Genomic DNA, 20,272 nt, shown 5'->3' with positions numbered 1-20,272 from the left:
TCTTTGTACTAAACTGTTAAAATATCACTAGATTTTTTGAAAGATATGGACTAAGGCCCATAACCCTCAAGAAATCATAAAAAATATGTTGTGGAAATAACATCATAAATAAAACAATTCATATTCAAATTTATTTTATTATACACACATCTTTTTCCACAATATTAACGTTAAGTAATAAATCTCTTTACTTTTTACTTCTAGCACATAATATCAACGACTGGTAACTTAATCTAGTACAATCGATACTAGTTTTCTTTATAAAAATATTAATTTATCTCTTTATAGTTAAATTCAGTTTTAAAATGCATACATATAGGTTTTCTTTTATTAATTTTTAGCGTATTACACAAAATAAATAGATCACGCAAATAAAGTTTTATTAATTTACAAATTCTTCTATGTTGGTATTAATACAAAAAAAATGAAATCCGATTGTTTTGACTACATTAATAAATAAATAATATTTGCAAAGATAAATATAATAATTATTTAACAAAACAGTCCGTTTAAGCTTGCGGTTTTTTCAGTCTATAAGTGAAAAGTTAAAAAGAACACACGATTGTTATTTTTAATTAAAAGTAATTAAATAAATTAATATTATGATTTCTTTCTCCAGCAAACTATATTATATTCTGCAACATAATGCAATGTTTACCTTTTAAGTATCCCGACTTCAAAACAATGAAAAACCTTTACGATAAAAGTTGTATTGCTGAGGTAGATTCTTGTTAAAATATAATTGTATACAAACTTATGTTAGCGGCGGCCCGTGGCAGTGTTGTTAGTATGGCGGTATTACCTATCTATTATACTGTGTAAACCTTATCCAAATCAGTCCACCCGTTTCTAAGATTATACTCGGTATAGATAGGCGCACAAAAGCCTTGAAAATCATTGAGACTATATTTATCCAAATAGCTGACACCAGCAAACAAAGTTGTTAAGAACCTTCACACTTAACATCAGCGACATTCGCTTTCTGTATTGCCCCATCTAATAAATTAAATACAGTTTTACTCTCTGGCAACACAACTTTATAATGTTCGGACGACGGTACGGGCGCGTTCGGTTTCACGTGGTCCCTTTTAAAATGGCGGCTTAAATGACTAGTTTGTGTGAATTTTCTATCGCATATCTTGCATTGGTATTTCTTTTCGCCTGTATGAACAACTTTGTGTTGTTTTAATGCTGATGACGTGTAGAATGTCTTCCCGCATTCGCAGTGGTAGTCTCTTTGGCCTTTGTGCCTTTTAACGTGGACGTTGTATGCGCTGCACGTAACGAAGCCGCGTTGACATTCTTTGCAGTTGTATCTAGAAATTTAATATCGTATAAGAACAAATTTTAGTTGTTTATAAAATGGGATTGGAAAATAAAGATCACATTTTATGTCTCAATGAGAAATTTCTAACACCTTGCAATGTGTGACAAAGGAATATTTTCAATGTATAATTAAAAGGACTATGTATTGTTCTTAATACACAAGATAGAAACATGGTCATAAGTATTTTTTCTTATACACGAGTCTTTAATCTGGGCTTGGGTTTCCTTAAAAATCGAGTTATCTACTGCGTGACTCCTCACCTAACTTCCTTATTATGTATCCTAACGTGTATGGACAGGTTTCCAGACGTCGCGAAGGTCTTGGCGCAGAGGTGGCAGGAGTAGGGCTTCTCGCCGTTGTGGATGCGCTGGTGCACCTTCAGCTCGGCCTTGATCGGGAACCCTGGGGGATAGACAGGAAATTTCAAATGTAGGCGATAAAATTAACGGGATTTTGCGTCAGTTAGAAATATAATCAAAAACTAATTTATGGCAACGTTTGCTGGAACAGCTAGTTTATACATATATACAGATATCTCTGTATCAGCAAACAACAATTCAATTTTCCTACACACCAATGATCTCATGATTTCAATGGTAATTCATACATACGACCTTCGTGGTGGAGTGGCGTACGCACCGGTTTCAAGGTGTCGCTAGCTTTCAGATCCCGGGTTCGATCCCCGGCAGGGTCAATGTAAAAAATCACATTTCTACATTGTCTCGGGTCTGGGTGTTTGTGGTACCTTCGTTGATTCTGAATTTCATTTCACAAGTGCTTTAGCAACTTCCTTTGGGTTCAGAACAATGTATGTAATATTGTCCGCATTTAATATTAAGGAAAGGACAAACTTTTATCCCATAATAATATTTTGTTCTTACTGAATAATACGTCGCTATTCTAATATAACGAATATTATGACGTATCTACATAACTTTCTATTTCCAGTCAACAATTTTATTACCTTTATTTTTCTAAACTTATCTAAAAGACAATAAACCTTCATGCACCATTAAGTTTATAGGGGCTGTATGATAGTTACCTTTGCCGCAGACTTGACATAAAAATGGCTTATCTCCTTTATGCCGCTTCATGTGTATCGATAGTTGGGAACTTTGTACGAATGTTTTGAAACACAATTCACAGCTATATAGTTTTTCCCCTGTAAAAACGAAAATATTTAACATTAAAAACATCTGCATCTAGCAGACTACAAACTAATTGCCATTCCATTGGATAGTATCACACACTTTACTATTTGAAGACCATCAAAGAAATTCATTGGTCAATGTTATTTTTGAACTACGCATTAAGGAATTAATTGATTGTGTTGCGAGGGGGTTTCAAAAACATTCAAGTCACATAATAATATTAGTTTTCGAATTTCGTATTACTTTCACACTGTTTTTTACTTGTTTATGACATCATAACAGAACAGACACTATTCTGGGCAACAAGTAGCCATAATGTTTTCAGGATCAAATATAAACAAACTTGTGATGTAACTCTTGAAAAGATATTAAAATTTTTCAAGGGCTATACCCCTTGAAAAATTTTAATATCTTTTCAAGAGTTACTTGTTGTTAGTTTGAATTTTTCAATACTTAATTAAGTATGCTATTATACCTTTATGCATTCGTATATGGTTAACGAGACCGGTGCGTCGTCTAAACTGCTTGGGGCAGTACTCGCAGTGGTACGGCGTCTCGCCCGTGTGCACCTTCTTATGTTGGAACAAGGCACTGTGTCCTCTGTAATTAATTCAATGTATATTAACTATGTTGTTTCTGTTTAATCTTATCTTGTACCAAATTTTATAAGGATCCTAAAATTTTAGTTGATTGTTTTGCACTATTATTGAATGTTTAAATAATATGTATTGTACGAAATTTATAATAACTATAGTACTGTAATGTCGTGAGGATGATTCATTTTGAAATCGTTTCGTTTCGTCATTTCCCTCGTTTCGATTTTGGTCGATATAACTGAAAATCCATTACACTCCTTTAACGGAGTCAGATGAAAGCAGTATTTACGTTGTCGTGCAAAAAAACGGGCTACCTCCATACCAAATTTCATCGCAATCGGCCCAGCCGTTTCGGCGAGACGAGGTACCAAACATACAAGCACACTCACATACTGGCTCATTTATAATATAAGTGTGATAATAAGCATTATAAATTTATAATTAATTTATACAGTATTACCTAAAAGTAGCAGGACACTCAGAGCATATATAAGGTCTGAGATCCGTATGACATAGTTTATGTGCCTTCAGATTGCTCTTGGTGCTCAGGAACTTGCCACATATATCACACTGGTGCGGCAACTTGCTCTCTGGTAATGAAGGTACTTCTCCCTCTAAGTATACTGAAATAGAAAGGCTAATGTTATTGAAGTACCGAAGCCTTAACCTACGATGGATGAATCGGACTGCACTGATAGCCAGGTTAAACCCACTGAGCGCGACGTGTCACGGGTTTGATCCCCGCGTAGGACAAGCATGAATAACACAATTATCCATAATTGGTGTGACAAGAATGTTAGCGACACAAAGATTTCATTCCATAATATGGGATGACGTAAAAAAAAATAATAAGTATTGGATTACTTAACCTTGAGATAAAAATGGGATACTACTCTATAAAAGAAGAGGTTTTGAGAAGGTAGAAGGAGAAGTAATTATTTACCAAAATAAGAAACTGTTTTTTGCACTAGTTTTATTATTAGTGGGTCTAGCTCATAAATATCTCATTTTAAGTCTGTTAACTCACCTCTTTTCTTTCGACCTTTTTTCTTTTTAGGCTTTTCTTCACTCAATCCTTTTTCTGAAAATGAAATAAAACACATAAATATGTTACTTCAATAGAAATGTTGTTTAAGCCCCAAAATATGAAATAAAATCAAATACCTAATTTCTTAATTTTAATTTCTTCTAGAATAATATTATCATCATCGGCATCCCAGCTACTGTCATTACCATCATCAGTTAATAAAGGTTCTGAAACAAATGTTAGCTTATTAGAAATTACATTCAGTAATATAACATATTGAATTAGTTTTCATGAATAATATTTTTACTTCAGTATTAATGAGTTGAAGTTAAATTTAATTTAATTAAGAAGGGAAAAAATCTTGTTACCCATTGGCCCTCTTATACTATCCTTAGCCTTATTAGATAAATTAGTTTTACAGTAAAATATCATTACTTACTCATGAAAAATAAATCCCTACTAATATTATAAATGCGAAAGTAGCTGTCTGTCTGTCTGTTACGCTTTCATGTCTAAACCACTGAACCTGATTTTAATGAAATTTGGCACAGAGATAGAGTTGACCTTGAGAAAGAACATAGGATAGTCTTTATCCCGGACTTTTAAAGAGTTCTCTTGGAAATGCGATATAACCGACCTCGACGCGGGCAAAGCTGCGGGCGAAAAGCTAGTACCAACATAAATAGACAAACAACTCACCAAGTTTTATTTTACCCTTAATTTCTTTACCATCTAGTGTTGTGATTAACTCGTCACTTATTTCATAAGCGGCCTCATCCTTAATGCTATCGACATCTAGTTCATCCTTAATAATAGCACCACTGCCATCACTACAGCCATTTGTCTTTACTTCTTCAGGGGGTTTGGATAGTATAGATTTTAACTTCTTTTCACTCTCTTCGCATTGTACATTAAAAGCGTAAGTACGTTTCAGTTGTCGAGAACATTCTTTACAAATTAAGCGCGGTAAACCATCTTCCGAGCTGGGCTAGAAATAGATTTAGAACAATGTAAGATAAACTACTGTTTATTAAAATTCAATGATATGAATAAGAAGTTAGCCATAGAAATTCATATATACCTTTAGTTTTGTGCAATATGATAACATATCGCAATAAATTGTATTTGTTTTCACATAAAAACTGGTGTAAATATCGTATGTTTGTTTATCTGATTCTAAACAAATTCGACATATTCTTTTGAAGTCTAACGCCATAATTGTGTTTTATTTTTTAAGTCTTAATATTGGTTGTATATTTGAGATGATTCAAATAAGGATAATAATTTTCTTCATAAAATAAATAACGTTTTAGTAGAACGGTGGTCGATCGTCAATGCAATGCAAACAAATGTCATGTCAAAAAATGACAAAACCAAACAATTGACATTGTCAACACAGCGTTTCGTTCATAAACAAACATTATTTAATTTCCTAAATAAATGAGTATAATGCTTGAAATTAATTGAGTTATTATAACTCGTTGAAATAGATTTTCCGCAACAAAATTATAAAAAAAAATTTTAGTCGATTACACAAAGCTATGAGAGAAATAAAGACTGAATTGAATTGAAACATTTATTAAAAAAAAATACTTGTGAGTTGTAACAAAAAGAGCGGGAATTTATAATATTAATTAATTATTAAATATTAGTTCTGGCGTATGTATATACGACTTCCATAATAAAATAATATAAAATACAAGAAAATCCTCAAATAAAGGTTACGTGTGTTCAAATAACGAATCCTCCTCGGAAGAAAGCAAAAGCGAAAGCAAAAAATGACAAGCATGTAAGAAGTCTCACCATTTTATTATATTTTAGTAGTATTTTATTATATACTAGTATCACGTCTTAACTTTGCAGACACGAATATTTATGTGACTAGATTACAGTATAAAACTTAATTATTACATGCATGAGAAAGTATAAAATCTTATAATGTGGTATTAATATCACGTAAATAATATTAGGATAGGATAAGAATAGCTTACATGTATTAAGTTATTTTTACATCCATTTTCCTTCATGTCATGCCTATATTTTTAGCATACTAAACGATTATATCACAAAATAAGTACATTATAGGTACTAACTCAAGTAACACAATATACAATCATCATAATAGAAGCATAATAATAATAAGCCTCTGGTAGATACCCCATCCGCCCCTGGTAGATACCCTATCACATTTTAGTTTAAAGTTCTCAACAAGGTCTACAATATAAAAAGAAACCTCTTAAATGACAAAGTAATTATTTTTTCATGTTTTAACCTGATATAATACAGTCATGGTGATCAACTATTGCTAATTAAATAATCTAAGATCAAACATCAAAGTATGATACAAATAACATACATAAATGTTCACAATTAAGAGAGTGTTACAATCATCCAATTTAATAAATATTTAGGGCATTAGTTAAAAATAATTTAGCCCTAAAATATGAAATTTTACAATCAGTACTCCATCTAAACAAATATGATTGACAATCACAAGATAATGTGTGCATTATCAAATCATAAAACACCAAATACATCTCCAGAATTATTTTACAGCCTTCATAGCAATAAAAAAAACACTATCACCTAGCAGATAAACAATAAAGTCTTTAAAAAACTCATTTCTATAAAGTACTGTTCAGTATTGGGCCATTAAAATAGGCCCTCTAATTCTGGAATGATGGGTATCCATTATCTGCAAATAAAAATAAAAACATATGAGTAGTTTCAAAGTGCACATAAAAGGAGTAATGCATTATTTTGTGCTAGAGAGACCACCTCCTAAAATAATATTATTGCAGTTGTGTGAGAGCTACCACTCTACTTATTGTGTGCTGCCACTCTTCATTATTGTACTTATATTGCATTTAGCAAGAAGCCTATAGTCTATTTTGTTAAGGGGCTAGAGAAAACGCAAGCGATCTTGGTGTGTTTCAGCATAAACGTAAAGTTTAAAAAAGAAATGTGACTTAAAACCAATTTATTCTGCACTGGGTTTAAGTTACATTTTAACAAACAGTACTTAACATATTAAAAATAGAATAAATGAAATGTTTCGCTGAAATATGTGTTTGTATAAATACTAAAAGTCCAATAGCAGAGAGTATAGCTAAATTGTTTGAATAATTACCTGGCACAAATCAACCTTGTCACAGACATAATATACTTTTTTTTATTGCAAGGGAAATTCATTGGTTCCACCATTAGCTTATTGTTAGCTGTTGTACAGAAAAAGTACTTTTAATTTTTTCTCACTTTCTTCACATTGTAAATCGAATTCGAAAGCACGCTCTAAGAATATACTACATCTACTGCATATAAAGGGAGGCAGACCATCGTCAGAGTGAGCCTGAAAATATTAATTCAGTTCTAATTAAGGGAAAACATAATCCATTTTAAAATCATGTAGATTCAGGTGGTTGGGAAGGTATAACCTTTTGTTTAGTGCAATATGATATCACATCGCAATATAAAGTGTTTCTTCTCACATAAAAAGTAGAAAATATATCGTATATTTCATTATTGTTTCCGAGGCATATTCGACAAATTTTAAACGGATTAAATATTTCCGCCATAGTTACTGAGATAGTTCAGTTTTATTGTTGAAATTTCAAGAACATTTTTAAAGTTTAAATACTGTTGGACACTGTTAGTACCGAAAATAAACAAGCACCTATTTTCATTTTGCAATGTAAGTACAAAAAACAACAAATTTCACGACACGTTCGAAAACGTATGTGTCAAAACATTTTTATTGTTTTGGTCGTCATCGGATCTTGCAACATTTAGATTTTACCGGTTTTTGTTCGCATGCTAGAAAATCAATAGCACTTTAGTAGATTTTTCACGGGGCTGATAGTTTTTCTGTTCATGAAATAATTACCTCGAAGTTTGTTTGAGTCTTATTTATTATAAAAAACCTTTCTGTCCAATTTGCCTATCACTGCGATGCAAAAATTTATAAATTGTCAGGAGTGTCTTAAAATCAGTCAATCAGTAGTTTTAGTCGATTAGTAATTTTGAGACCCTTAATTAAGGTATTCCGATTTTTACCTGTGGTATAAGTTAATCAAGAATTTGCTAAAATGTCGGAGGACCGGGTGAATCCTGGAATGATAACAATTTAAAAACAAATATTGTGTGATTGTTCAATGTAATATCGTTGAGCGCTTTAGTAATAATAAGGATATTAAAGTAAAGTTACTTCGAAACCATGTCCGCTCTTCAGAAAACTATAATGAAAAACAAATTGCCGCCAAGATGCCCCAAAAGTTCTGGAAAATCAAAGTAAGAGTTTAAGATGGACATCAAAAAGAATATTACAAAAAAACACGCATTTTCATGAGTATGACTTAACCAATGTACACAAAATACTGCAAGATTATTATAAGAATACATCTCTATTGTAAATCATTGTCACGGTTGAAATTACGTGAGAAAGTTACTTTGTTTTGGTGTAACATTCACACGATTTACTTCTTTATTATGAGTTTTAAATTGTACATGTATGTATTGTATATATAACCCAATAATGTACTCGCGATTCTACCTAAATCATAATCAAAACCTTTTAATCTTATATTTACTAACAAAATCCTAACTCCAAAAAGCAGTTCAAAAGGAATTAAATCCGTTTTTCAGGATGGCGCCCTTTGGTGCTGGCCGCCGTAAGGACTACACGCCAGTATCGTGGAAGGAGTATTTCCAGAGGAAGGTTGATGTGGAGACAGAAGGAGGGACCTTCAAGGTGTACATGTCTCCGGACCCTGACCACCCAGACAGGCCCAGGATAGTGACGCTGCATGGCGGAGGATATTCTGGACTTAGTTGGGCTTTGTTCACTGTAAGTCATTTTATTAAATAAGCTGCTAGCTCTATTATTTTTTGTTTAAATAACAGGGCTAGTTAAATGTGGCCATTGTTGAAAAATTTGGGTCTGGCTTTGGCTTTGTTCCATAGGTGCAAATGAACTGTAATGAAATTTTAAAATTAATTTTCTTCTTCCCTTTGAGCCTTGTATCATAGCAGTAAAATTACGAAACACTTATCAATATAAATATATCAATTTAGAATATTGAGGTTCGCTGCTGGACAAAGGCTTCCCCCAAGCATTCATTATGATATTATCTTATATATAAAATTCCTGCGTCAATGTCAGTTACTGTACTCCTCTGAAACGGCTTAACCGATTTTTACCAAATTCTATATGCGTATTCAGTAGGTCTGAGAAACAACTAATATCTATTATACCCCTAAGTGTTAAGGGTTGCTCACAATAAAAACATATATTTTGTTTTTTTGGACAAAATTTTTTGCTTTTATTTTTTTATAATTTGGCATTAAAAATACATACAACTAGAAATAGTTCATTAGGCAAATCAATGTTTGCTGGGTCAGCTAGTAACTTATACAAATCCCAAATCACTTGAATACTTCATTTATGATAATTTAAAGATGCTATACACAAAAAGTAGTAATATTTCTTTACTTATTCCAGGAAGAGATAACCAGTATGATCCATTGCCAAGTAGTATCAATAGACCTGAGGGGTCACGGAGAGACAGTTGTCACAAATCCAGACGACCTGAGCATTGAAACACTTGTGCGGTAAGTTCTAATGCTGCTATTTATTCCTACAAAATGTACATATGGACGTGCAATGTCAATAATACTTAAAGTTAACTGATGACAGCTTAAAGGATTTATGCTCATTCCTACTGTTTTGGTTTTCCCATTAACATGTTTTATTTGTGTGTGTTATCAAAAGCTATAACACAATATTAACTTCACCTTGCTTATTTACTTAGTAGATATAAAAATCTTAGTTAATAATGTGTTGTCTTTTGTAGATCAACTGAATATCTGATCAGATACACTACACCTATCATAAATTCTAGTTTGATAAATATACTATACATATTTATAGTTGATGCACCTCATGATGATATGCATGACAGTTCTCATAATTATTCGTTGTTATGCAAATTTCTTAAGCAGTCAAAAACTTTCGTTTGGCGACTTCACTATGATTGTCAATTATTGCCTATCATTCACATATCATATGGCGCATCGACTATAGTAAGGTTTATACACTTGCAGTGATGTGGAGCAGGTCCTGCACAAGTTGTTCTGCGAGGGCCTGCCGCCGCTGCTGCTGGTGGGACACTCCATGGGCGGCGCAGTGGCAGTGCGCGTGGCCCACACGCCCTCGCTAGAACACGCCGTGCATGGGATCGCGGTCATTGATGTCGTCGAAGGTAAGGGGGTATTAAACATACAGTTAAACATAATATATTTGAAATAGATTGATTGTCAAAAAATTAAGTAAAAATTGAGTATTCTGTCAGCCAGAGTGTTTAGGAGGACCGTCAAAAATAGGCGTGTGTTATGAATGTTAAGTAAATGCCATGTTACTGGATATTAATTAACGTCAAGGGTTCAAATACTGAAATGCGGATATTGTAATGAATGTGCTGTTGTCAGTAACATGGTAAAAATGTAGAATAACATTAACATTTACTTTTAAAAGATAATATTAATAACACATTTTGTTAATATATTTGCTATAGGTACTGCAATGGATGCATTGGCGAGTATGCAAAACTTTTTGAGGAGTCGACCCACACATTTCAAGAGCATTGAACACGCTATAGAGTGGTGGTAAGTATATTATTATCATAAGTGATGCCTACAAATGTTCTTAGATAAAATAAAACTAATATTTGTATGTTTTAATTTCACAGTGTGCGGAGTGGTCAAGTGCGTAACGTAGATTCGGCGAAAGTTTCGATGCCGAGTCAAATTGTCAAGTGAGTTGGGTATATCTTTATTGTATGCTGATAAACACACTTCTTTAATGGTACTGACTTTTTTCAACCAAAGAAGTTCTTCGATATTAATCAATCTTTTATAATAGTATTATAAGCTCAAGAAACGATTACAGGATGAATTGACCAACCTCAAAGGTTGGTTCGAGACTTACATTAGGACACCATAGGTTAAGAATAGTATTTTTATTTTCTTTTTAGAACTTATATATTGGTAACATTGCTTCCAGTTGCGAGACAGGCCTGCTGGCCACCAACGAGGTGGAGTGCTACACGCCGGAGCCCCCGCAGGCCGCGGCCGCCGCCGCGCGCGCCGCGCCCCGCGCCGACAGCATCGCCGAGGAGGACAGCGACCTGCCCGACGCCGAGGAGGCCGAGGCGCCCGCCGCGCCGCCCGCCGCCTTCCTCGCGCCCGCCGCGCTGGGCGATGGCGCGGGGACCGCTGCACGGTTAGCCAAATCTTCGTTTTCATGGACATATGGATAGTCTTGGTTATAAATTCATTTTCATTACTCAACTAAAATTCGAACCTAATGAGTTTCCACAATCCAACAGACTAAGGATGAGCTCAAGTCAGCATTTATTATTAAATATAAAATCAGCCGTCTGCTATAGTTGTAGACAAGCACTACAAAGTGGCGATCCTGTGGGTCTTAACCGCTTCATTGTGCTAACTGTAAGGCTTAGGTAAGGCTTAAGGCAAAGTATAGTAATCTATACAATCCTAAAGTAACTTTCACCCTGTGTGTAGCTACGCCTGGCGTATCGAGTTGTCCCGCACGGAGCGTCACTGGGCGGGCTGGTTCTGCGGACTGTCGGCCGCCTTCCTGGGAGTGCGGGCCCCGCGTCTGCTGCTGCTCGCCAACATCGACGGCCTCGACCGAGACCTCACCGTCGGCCAGATGCAGGGTACATACACATAATATGATAGATAGATGATAGATGCTACAAGTATTGAATGTATGGAGCTTAGGTGTAACAACCCCTCCGTATATGGAACAACCAAGCAACTAATATTTATGCTAAGAAATAAAATAAAAAAACGAAAGTAAAAATGGAAAGGAAAATTAATAATATAGAACTCCACTGTGCTTAGTGGTGCGAGCTATAAGGAAGAGATAAAAAAGCGCGCGTGCACTGCTTTCTCTTTCTTACATTGCCCTGTCGATCCCGTTCGTTTCATTCGATCACACTTTTCATAACCCTAACGTCACGCATTCACCAGCTCACTCCTCAAGACAACCATGCGTAAAGAATTTCACTTGAATAAATAGAATTTGTTGAATGATTCCAGGTAAATTCCAAATGCAAGTCCTGTCCCGCTGCGGGCACGCGGTGCACGAGGACTCGCCGGGCGACGTGGCGCGCGTCGTGGCCGCCTTCGCGCTGCGGCACCGCCTGTCCGCGCCCACCGCCGCCGCCCAGCACATGCAGCTGGTCGCGGCCGTGCCCGGCTGCTAGGCGGGACGGGCTACGAGGCTATGACCATTCTATTTGTTACGAGCTTTTTCATCTGTTAAAGCAGCTAAGGTCAGCTCGGGCTGCCTATATAAGTTAGAAACAGGTATTTCATGCCTTTCTTTTTTACTCAAATATCGAAAGTTTTAAATCTTTGTAATAGTATATTTTACAATTTGGAGCGCAATAAAGTACTAAATGTAAACATTCAGTATTCAGTTGAATCTGGTAAAACTGGAGATGATTTCAACATAGTAAAAAATCTAGACGATTATTCTCAAAATTACTTTCTTATTTGATTTACGCTAGCAAAGAGAATTGTCATAGATAATAAACGCTCACTCAAATACATTGACCAGAAACAATTGTAAAAGATTCTCTTAGTAAGGAACGAACCATATATTAGTATACTTAAATAAGTCTGATCGGATTGTACTTAGAGCTTGGTTCGCGCAAGCTTCCAAGAATATTCATAACCACATCAAAATCATAAACTTACTTTAAACTCTTCAAATACAGACTGCAGCTGTGGAAGTGAGACGAAATCACACGCAATGTATCACTGTTTCGCTCTACCACATCAACAGTCGTATTTTAAGATCAGAGTAAGCGAAATATGTGCTCAAATATAAGAGCAATGATTGTCTAATAGTAACGTAAGATATTTTTAAATGGCCAATTGATACAACCAACATCTAAGACCTCTTGAAACTTGGTCATCTCTCCGATGTTGGCCTGTGATAGCAACTGTTACAAGACTAAACGCACGACATACTGGTCTTAAAATATCCTACGTTTAAAACTAGACTTACTAGTAATTAACAAAAAATATTTTTCGACATGGCTCCATGCCTTCGATCAAAAATATTTTTCGACTCCAGTGTTGTAACAAATAATCTTAAAATAAGCTTTGCTCACAATGAGTATTTGTTTTTTATGTTAGTTTTAATCACATTTAATTGTGAAATAATTTGTAATTTTTCATATCTATTATATTCATTTTCAAAAACAACGATCTCAAAGATTTGGTCTTGTTAGTTTTAGTTTAAAGTGCTAAAGGTTCACAGTAGTAGGAATTATAACGTAATTTGAACGTAAAAAATCTCAAAACGTAATTTTATCGAAGAACTTGTAGAACATCATTTTCAGCTACTATTATTATGACTGTAAAGCTATTCTGTAAAATACTACCGAGTATTTATGTGATCCAAAAGAAACCTAAAGAACGCTATATTAAGGTACAAAATAAACTTTTATGAGTTGGATTGAAGATTGCTAACACCCTGAATTAACACAGACTTTTTATTCAACACAAGAGTCTCGCAGCTTTCAAAATTGTATAAAAATATATGATCTTTTACGGAATAGCTCTATTTGTCACCTTTAGTGCCTTAGTAATCATTTCCTCGTTATTTAAATTAGCATTCTTTATTTATTGTTCACATGAAGCTCCCACTATATGGTCATATAAACTTCAAATATTTTAACAATATCTAAGCACTCGTGATTTGATTGATCCTTCCTCTTACTAGCACTTTTTCATATTGATGTAGTATTAGGTTCATAAGACAGTTTTACGTGCATTTTTTATAGGTAGAATTATAACGATCTTGTGTGACCGTATAGAGGGCGCTAGTGTCAGTTTGTATAGATTGTACAGATGCTATTTTGATGTTTCAAATGAAATAAATAAATATAATATTAATGTTTAATGGAGAATTTGTTTTCTTTATACACCAAGCCAACAACGTGACAAACAGTGCCGGCGTAAGAGGGGGGCGTGATGGGGCGATGGCCCAGGGCGACAAATGCTGGGGGGCGCCAAGGTCTGAAGGAGTCTCTTGCCTATCCTGGTGCAAACCCTCAGAACTGTGCTCCACGCTCTGTGCAAAAAGCGTAAGCACCGTGTGGTCGAGGAGCAACTCCAACGATTTACGATTGGTGGCTTAATATAATTTTACTTGGGATCAGAAAAAAAACTATCACTTGATATTGCTTCCCTCAAGTGGGCGCCACAATATTTTCACCCCGGATGTCAGTGGCCCTTACGCCGACACTGGTGACAAAGAACGCTGAGATCAATATAATCTTAAGATACGGGTAATATTATTCTTTAGATACTCTCTGGAAACAATCTTATCAATTTTTTCTATAAGATAAAATCTTCCAGTTGTCAAATTTCGCAGATAAAATTGAATTGGGTCTTAAATAGTTACAGAGAAAATAAAACACATTATTTGATGAAATCATTTTATTATTAGATCAAGAAGTGAATAAATACAAGCATAGTAATATAACGCCATAATATTAGTTGTACATATGATGTAATATAAATTAATGGTAACTTTAAATTGTAACAAACTTGGTTTGTGCAATGACTAGCAGACATTTGTTGACTTTAAGTAACACTCATACTGTTTGTTATTAAACTAATTCACTAACCAATACACTAAATAAAATGTACATTTCTAGCATGGATACTTCTCATATATTTGAACTAAGATGTTACCTTGACATTCAAAACAATTTTCTAACGCCCTGAATGAAAATTTGGTACGATAAATATTCTATGCTAGAATGTATGAAATACAACGGCCATGCAACCTATAGACACCTCATATTCAGTCTATAATGTTTCGATAATAATTCCACCAATTAGCTGAGCTGGGTTTTATCGTCGAACGAATGTGAAATTGTTGAGAAGAGTATCAATATTCCTCTAGAAGATTATATAAGTTTGATATGCCCTGATGTGTTGACAGACATTGGTTGCCTGATATTAGGTGTCCAGTGTTCGAATGGTCGTTGATCATATAATATGAATAAAAACGCATTATTTAGATTAACATAAGTTTGATTATATAAACACAATCATTATTCTTATTTAAACATTTAACGTAATATAAATTATTTAACCGGGATACACTGACTGGATTCAAATACATGATAAAAATGCAACATTTTGAAACTTTTTATAAAAGTAATAAATAAAGTTATTAATCTCACTGTTGACAACCACATATAAAGTTAGTAAATGACTGACTGTGCGTAAGTATTGTGCCTTTAATTAAAGATAAAATATATTAAGTATGAAGTATTTTGTAAGGTAATTTAATTACCAAATTATAAATAACATTGAAAATAGTTAACGGTGTTATGGCAAATGTTTTATCTTAGTACCGAATACTGAAGATCAAAATAATTATTTGTTGATTCTATTCACATCATAGTAAAGGCTGTATCACTGTATGATACTTACCAGACACTTTAAATTGATACCTAGTGATCTTCAGGATTCGGTAGAATGATACTTTTTTATTTATTTATCTACGGTGCGCAAAAGATTTCAATATTGTTTGAATTTAGGCTACGTTTTAACTCCACACTATACCATTATCTATTTAGTTATTAATAAACAAACTCTAACTACCCGTTCACAAACTTTGGAGAGCTTTAAATAATGACTAATAGTATTGATTTTAAATATTTTATGAAAGGCAAGATTCCAATAAGTAGGCCATGATAAATATCTTACTAATTTAGAATTTATTTAAGCATTACAATATTTCTTGTTTATAGTGGTTCTCGAAATATCGTTTTAGGCCTTTGCTAAACGAGGCAAGAAGTCTTTCATACCAGCGATTTGTCAAAAAATCGAAAACCTTTTAGGCATTGCGCATACATAGACATTTTTTGTTGCATAGCATCACAGGTAACTAAGTATACCTGTTATAGAACACAGTTTTGATACAGAGTCGATGATTTCATATCGTTTTTTTTAAGAAATCTCATATTCATCGCTGTAGTTTTATGAGTTGTATCTGACAGAAGACTCAAAAACGTTCACATTTGCGCTTTGGCTAAAAGTTTTTAAATGTTATTGTGCCTTTATATATTGGGCTTTACATTATAAAATGTTAAATACCACTGAAAACAATGAAAAATATTTAATGCAATATTTTTAAATAATTTAAAACGCGTTCTAATAATACAGATTGCGGTATTTACAAAGTTACTGGCTGGTTTTTGTAGGTACCTTCGCAAAGCACAGATTGGCAATGGGTTGAGAAAAAAATCCTACTTAAATGATACAAACATTTAACGAGATTGATTAAACATGGTTGCGAGTCAAACTTATTTGTTCAACTCGCGACTCCACCGCTTGAGCTCATAATTAACTAGTTGTTCTATTCTATACCGCTAAGCTTCTTGTAAATGAACCGTTATACCATATAAGTATGAATCATTCTCAAATTACTATAATAATATTTCTTACACGCATAAACAAGTAAGTTTAACATTTTAAACACCGCATTCTGTATAATTAGTTTTTTTATTCACAAGTTAGAGATCCGACGCGGTAAGTATGGCAAGTAGCGACATCTGTTGTCTACACGGCGCTCTTCATTTCTTGTTTGACACATGATTTGAAGGCTTCCCAACCTTCGTTCTTTGCGTAAGACTGTGAATTAGATTTAATTAATTAGCAGCATTAGAGGAATAATATTAAGATACATAATAAATTGTTTGAGAATGATATAAGGTTACGTAATAAATGTTTTTTTTTTAATATATAAATAAACAACTTTTTTTTCTTAATAGGTAAAGATACAGATATTTTGTAAAGAAAAAAAAAATGTAAAATGACCTGCACCCCGCCATTTAACTTTTATTCATTGATATAAATTATTTGTCATATTTTGATTTTGTTCCAAAAAAATCATATATCAAGCAACTACACGACAAAATGAGTATTTATAAACATACAGTAATATTTACTTATGTATTTCGACCATCTATACAACTGGCCCTGTGGCGCAATGGATAACGCGTCTGACTACGGATCAGAAGATTCCAGGTTCGAATCCTGGCAGGGTCGCGGTTACTTTTTGCATTTTCTAATGTTATATTTTCCTTAAACGCTTGTTTTCTTTTATGTTATAAACAGAGAATCTTTAAAATAATGAAGAATCACATATAGTTTTACACATTTTGCTTGTTCATTTTTTGAAGTTCAAACATTACACTAACTTTGAAGGTAATGCCTGCGTGTGTGAGAAAGATTTTGTTTGCCAGCCTATTAAATAAACAATTTAAAATCTTGTAGTCAAACGCACTTATTAAAGACGGCTGAACCGATTTTGATGAAACTTTTCTAGCATCTTGGTTTGTCAAAGACACATAAATTTTACTGTACTACATATTTTCCATTTCAAGTGGACAAATAAAAAGTATCCTAATTATTCAGTGACATATAATTCAAATATTCTTTTCTTAAAACGACTTCCGCATTAAAGACAGAAACATCAATAAGAATGATTGAAAAGATCTACGTAAAGTTATCTCCTATTCAAACTTCACCTCTAGTATAGATAAACCAGTATACCTTGAACCCCCGATGCAGGCGGTCCTTCATGATAGCGATGAACTCCTTGTAGCTCAGGAGCCCGTCGCCGTCCGCGTCGAAGATCGCGAACACAGTCGACACGAGGTGTTCCGACTGGGATATACCAGTACAGATCTTTACTGCGCGGTGAAACTCATCTGAATATAAAAAATAAGATATAAGATAAATTATATGGAATAAGGTAAAGCACATAGACATGGTATCCATAGTAGAAAAAGAAAGAAATTGCAAAAAGAAAACTAGTTTTAACTTCAATTATATTCCACAACACACAACGCCATCTAGTCTTAAACTAAGCGAAGCTTGTATGAGTACTAGGCCACTGATAAGCATACAAATATATTTCTAAATGAAGATGTTGATGGTAAGGTCAAACCAAACAAGAGTAAGGTCTCAATTTGGATTTGTCCTCGGTACCTACTTTCTCAAAATTATTTGCAAGTAGGAAATTTAACTTAAAAGAAAAAGAATATTTTCTTTACTTCTATTACTATTCGGAATATAGACTTTGGGTCGAAGAGTAATACTACATAATAATATATACCTATGTAACGAAAATATAGCAAGTTTTTTTGTGTACACTTTTTTTTGTTGACATTCAAAATCCCATTTTGGTATCATATTCAATAACTTGATTCAAAACTCTACCCACCCTTAGAGATAGGATGATCAGCTAACGTATACATCCTCATAGCGATAGTAAAGTCCTCCAGATTGTTCAAGAACTGGCAGAATGTCTTGAACTCCTCAAACGTGATACCATGTTCATCCTTGACCCGGTCCAGCAGTCTATCCAGGTACATGTCGTATTCATCCGTGTCTAGGTACGTGTAGCGGAGGAGGATCTTCGCGAAGTCCACCTCGGAGATCGTCTCGTGACCTGAAAGTTTGGGGTAAGTCTGGTCAGTATTTGTGGGGTAAGCGTGGCCGATTGTCGGCGAGAGCAGTGGATTGGGGTAATTGCGGACAGTTGTAAGGAGCGTTTGCATTTGTTGAGTGAATTAGAATGATGTGAACGTTATGATATATGTATTCATACTAAATCTTATTGTTGCTCTAAATCTAACTTTACGAGACACTTATTCTTTAATCAACTCCCACAACGGAATTTTATATGCACAGATATTCAGATCATAATATGCACAAGGACATCCATAGTTCTATTAAGGGATCGGTCGGCTATCCGTTAAGCAATTAAAGAACTTTTCATAGGCTTTAAAATAGAATAAAATATCTTAGTTCAAAATCAAACTGACATTTCCTCTTAATCCGCCAACCAAGTATGTACATCACTACACAGCTCCCAATTCTTCATCTAAAGACAGCAAAACAACCCACCCTTTGAGAACTCATGGAACTCCAGCTCCAGCACCTCGGTCTGTAGGTTCTCCATAAACTGGCGGAACCCCTCGAACTTCAGGTCGTTAGTACCCTTCTTGCCGAAGAAGTGCACCTGGAAACATGGGCCGAAAAATATGGAATTAATGAAATAATTGGTGTATCGTATCGTAAAAAAAACTCTTCCGGTAATTATAATGATAGGTACTAAATCAATTAAATTCATAATATTTTTATTCTTCTGTGTAAAAATGCGAATAAAAAGCTCGGTTGTAGAACAATAATGTGTGGATTAGTATGCGTGAGTCAGCAAAAGTAACAATTTGACACTTTTTGAAGTTAAATGTACTTTCTTTCAATTAAAAACTTTTTCTTTATTTCTTTCTTCATTATTCCAAGACACCGCTAACAAACGGTAAAAAAAAACATCTTGAGGAAACCTGGATTCCCAAACATATTTGAATTAACAATCTGCCGTAAGCTAGCGTCGTGATCAATGCATATCTTCCCTATAAGCAAGCGACCTGTACCCAGCAATGGGATAAGCTAGTACGAATCATATACATTTGTCCACCTTTGGCTAACAACAAAATAATTTCCTCACCTGCAGAAAAGTATCCACATTGTGCCTCCTCTGCAGCCCCTGCTCATCATTGACGTAGTTCTCGTGAGCTTTCCCCTCCGCTTTGTCCTCCCCCTTTCCTTCTTTCCCCTCTTGTTTCCCCTCCTCCTCACTCATACCCCTTTTTCCGCGCCACGCGAAGCTGAAGATTTTCTCCATCTGAAATGATATAGAAGTATAATTATTAAGATGTATGGGTTGATTGTCAGACTGCGGTTGTGTATTTATATATGTTGTGATGTAGGTGTGTTAAATGGGATCGTTTGTGTTTGTTTTCTAAATCGTATGTGGTTGTATGTATTATATGTAATGTAAATTGAATATAAGAGCATTACGATAAGGATAAGGTAGAAAGTTTTAAGAAAAATGCGTTCAAAATTTCAGAAATGATTATTTTATTTATTATAGAAAAAAGTTTAGGTACGTTTAGAACTTAAGAAGTTAATATCAGATACTGAACCAGAAAAAAATACATACTGAAAAACATACGTTTTAGAAAAACAATTCATATTTTATTAA

At 34.2% G+C, this 20,272-nt stretch overlaps 3 protein-coding genes and 1 non-coding gene across 7 annotated transcripts in view; 2 read left to right on the top strand and 2 right to left on the bottom strand.

The window, feature by feature from the left end:
* Positions 1-509: 509 nt before the first annotated feature.
* Positions 510-5,446, bottom strand: LOC113499436 (zinc finger protein 570-like). The gene is made up of 9 exons (XM_026879916.1): positions 5,183-5,446; positions 4,801-5,089; positions 4,239-4,328; positions 4,102-4,155; positions 3,535-3,697; positions 2,954-3,078; positions 2,370-2,489; positions 1,588-1,729; positions 510-1,316 (listed from the first exon to the last, which is right to left on the bottom strand). Exons 1-9 carry the CDS (start codon positions 5,315-5,317, stop codon positions 944-946), a joined length of 1,491 nt encoding a protein of 496 aa, XP_026735717.1. The 5' UTR covers positions 5,318-5,446; the 3' UTR covers positions 510-943.
* Positions 5,447-8,133: 2,687 nt separating this feature from the next.
* Positions 8,134-12,964, top strand: LOC113499450 (protein phosphatase methylesterase 1). The gene is made up of 9 exons (XM_026879935.1): positions 8,134-8,388; positions 8,743-8,944; positions 9,599-9,708; positions 10,201-10,358; positions 10,671-10,761; positions 10,845-10,910; positions 11,159-11,377; positions 11,680-11,837; positions 12,223-12,964. The coding sequence occupies exons 1-9, from the start codon at positions 8,315-8,317 to the stop codon at positions 12,387-12,389; spliced, it is 1,245 nt and encodes a 414-aa protein (XP_026735736.1). The 5' UTR covers positions 8,134-8,314; the 3' UTR covers positions 12,390-12,964.
* Positions 12,965-14,622: 1,658 nt separating this feature from the next.
* The window catches only part of LOC113499449 (calcium uptake protein 3, mitochondrial), a 90,311-nt gene continuing 84,661 nt past the window's right edge, over positions 14,623-20,272 (bottom strand). For all 4 annotated transcript variants that reach the window (XM_026879931.1, XM_026879932.1, XM_026879933.1 and 1 more), the window contains 5 exons: positions 19,736-19,912; positions 19,132-19,246; positions 18,446-18,673; positions 17,773-17,930; positions 14,623-16,848 (listed from right to left, as the gene is read on the bottom strand). In XM_026879931.1, coding sequence (XP_026735732.1) covers positions 16,777-16,848; positions 17,773-17,930; positions 18,446-18,673; positions 19,132-19,246; positions 19,736-19,912 — 750 coding nt within the window. In that variant the 3' untranslated portion in view covers positions 14,623-16,776. The remainder of the gene's footprint in view (positions 16,849-17,772; positions 17,931-18,445; positions 18,674-19,131; positions 19,247-19,735; positions 19,913-20,272) is intronic.
* On the top strand, positions 17,193-17,265 carry Trnar-acg. Its single transcript has one exon. It is a non-coding gene; the product is annotated as a tRNA-Arg (tRNA).

The sequence above is a fragment of the Trichoplusia ni genome, chromosome 12, assembly GCF_003590095.1.
Source record: "Trichoplusia ni isolate ovarian cell line Hi5 chromosome 12, tn1, whole genome shotgun sequence".
Lineage (NCBI taxonomy): Eukaryota > Metazoa > Arthropoda > Insecta > Lepidoptera > Noctuidae > Trichoplusia > Trichoplusia ni.
This window is presented reverse-complemented; position numbering and strand designations above follow the sequence as displayed.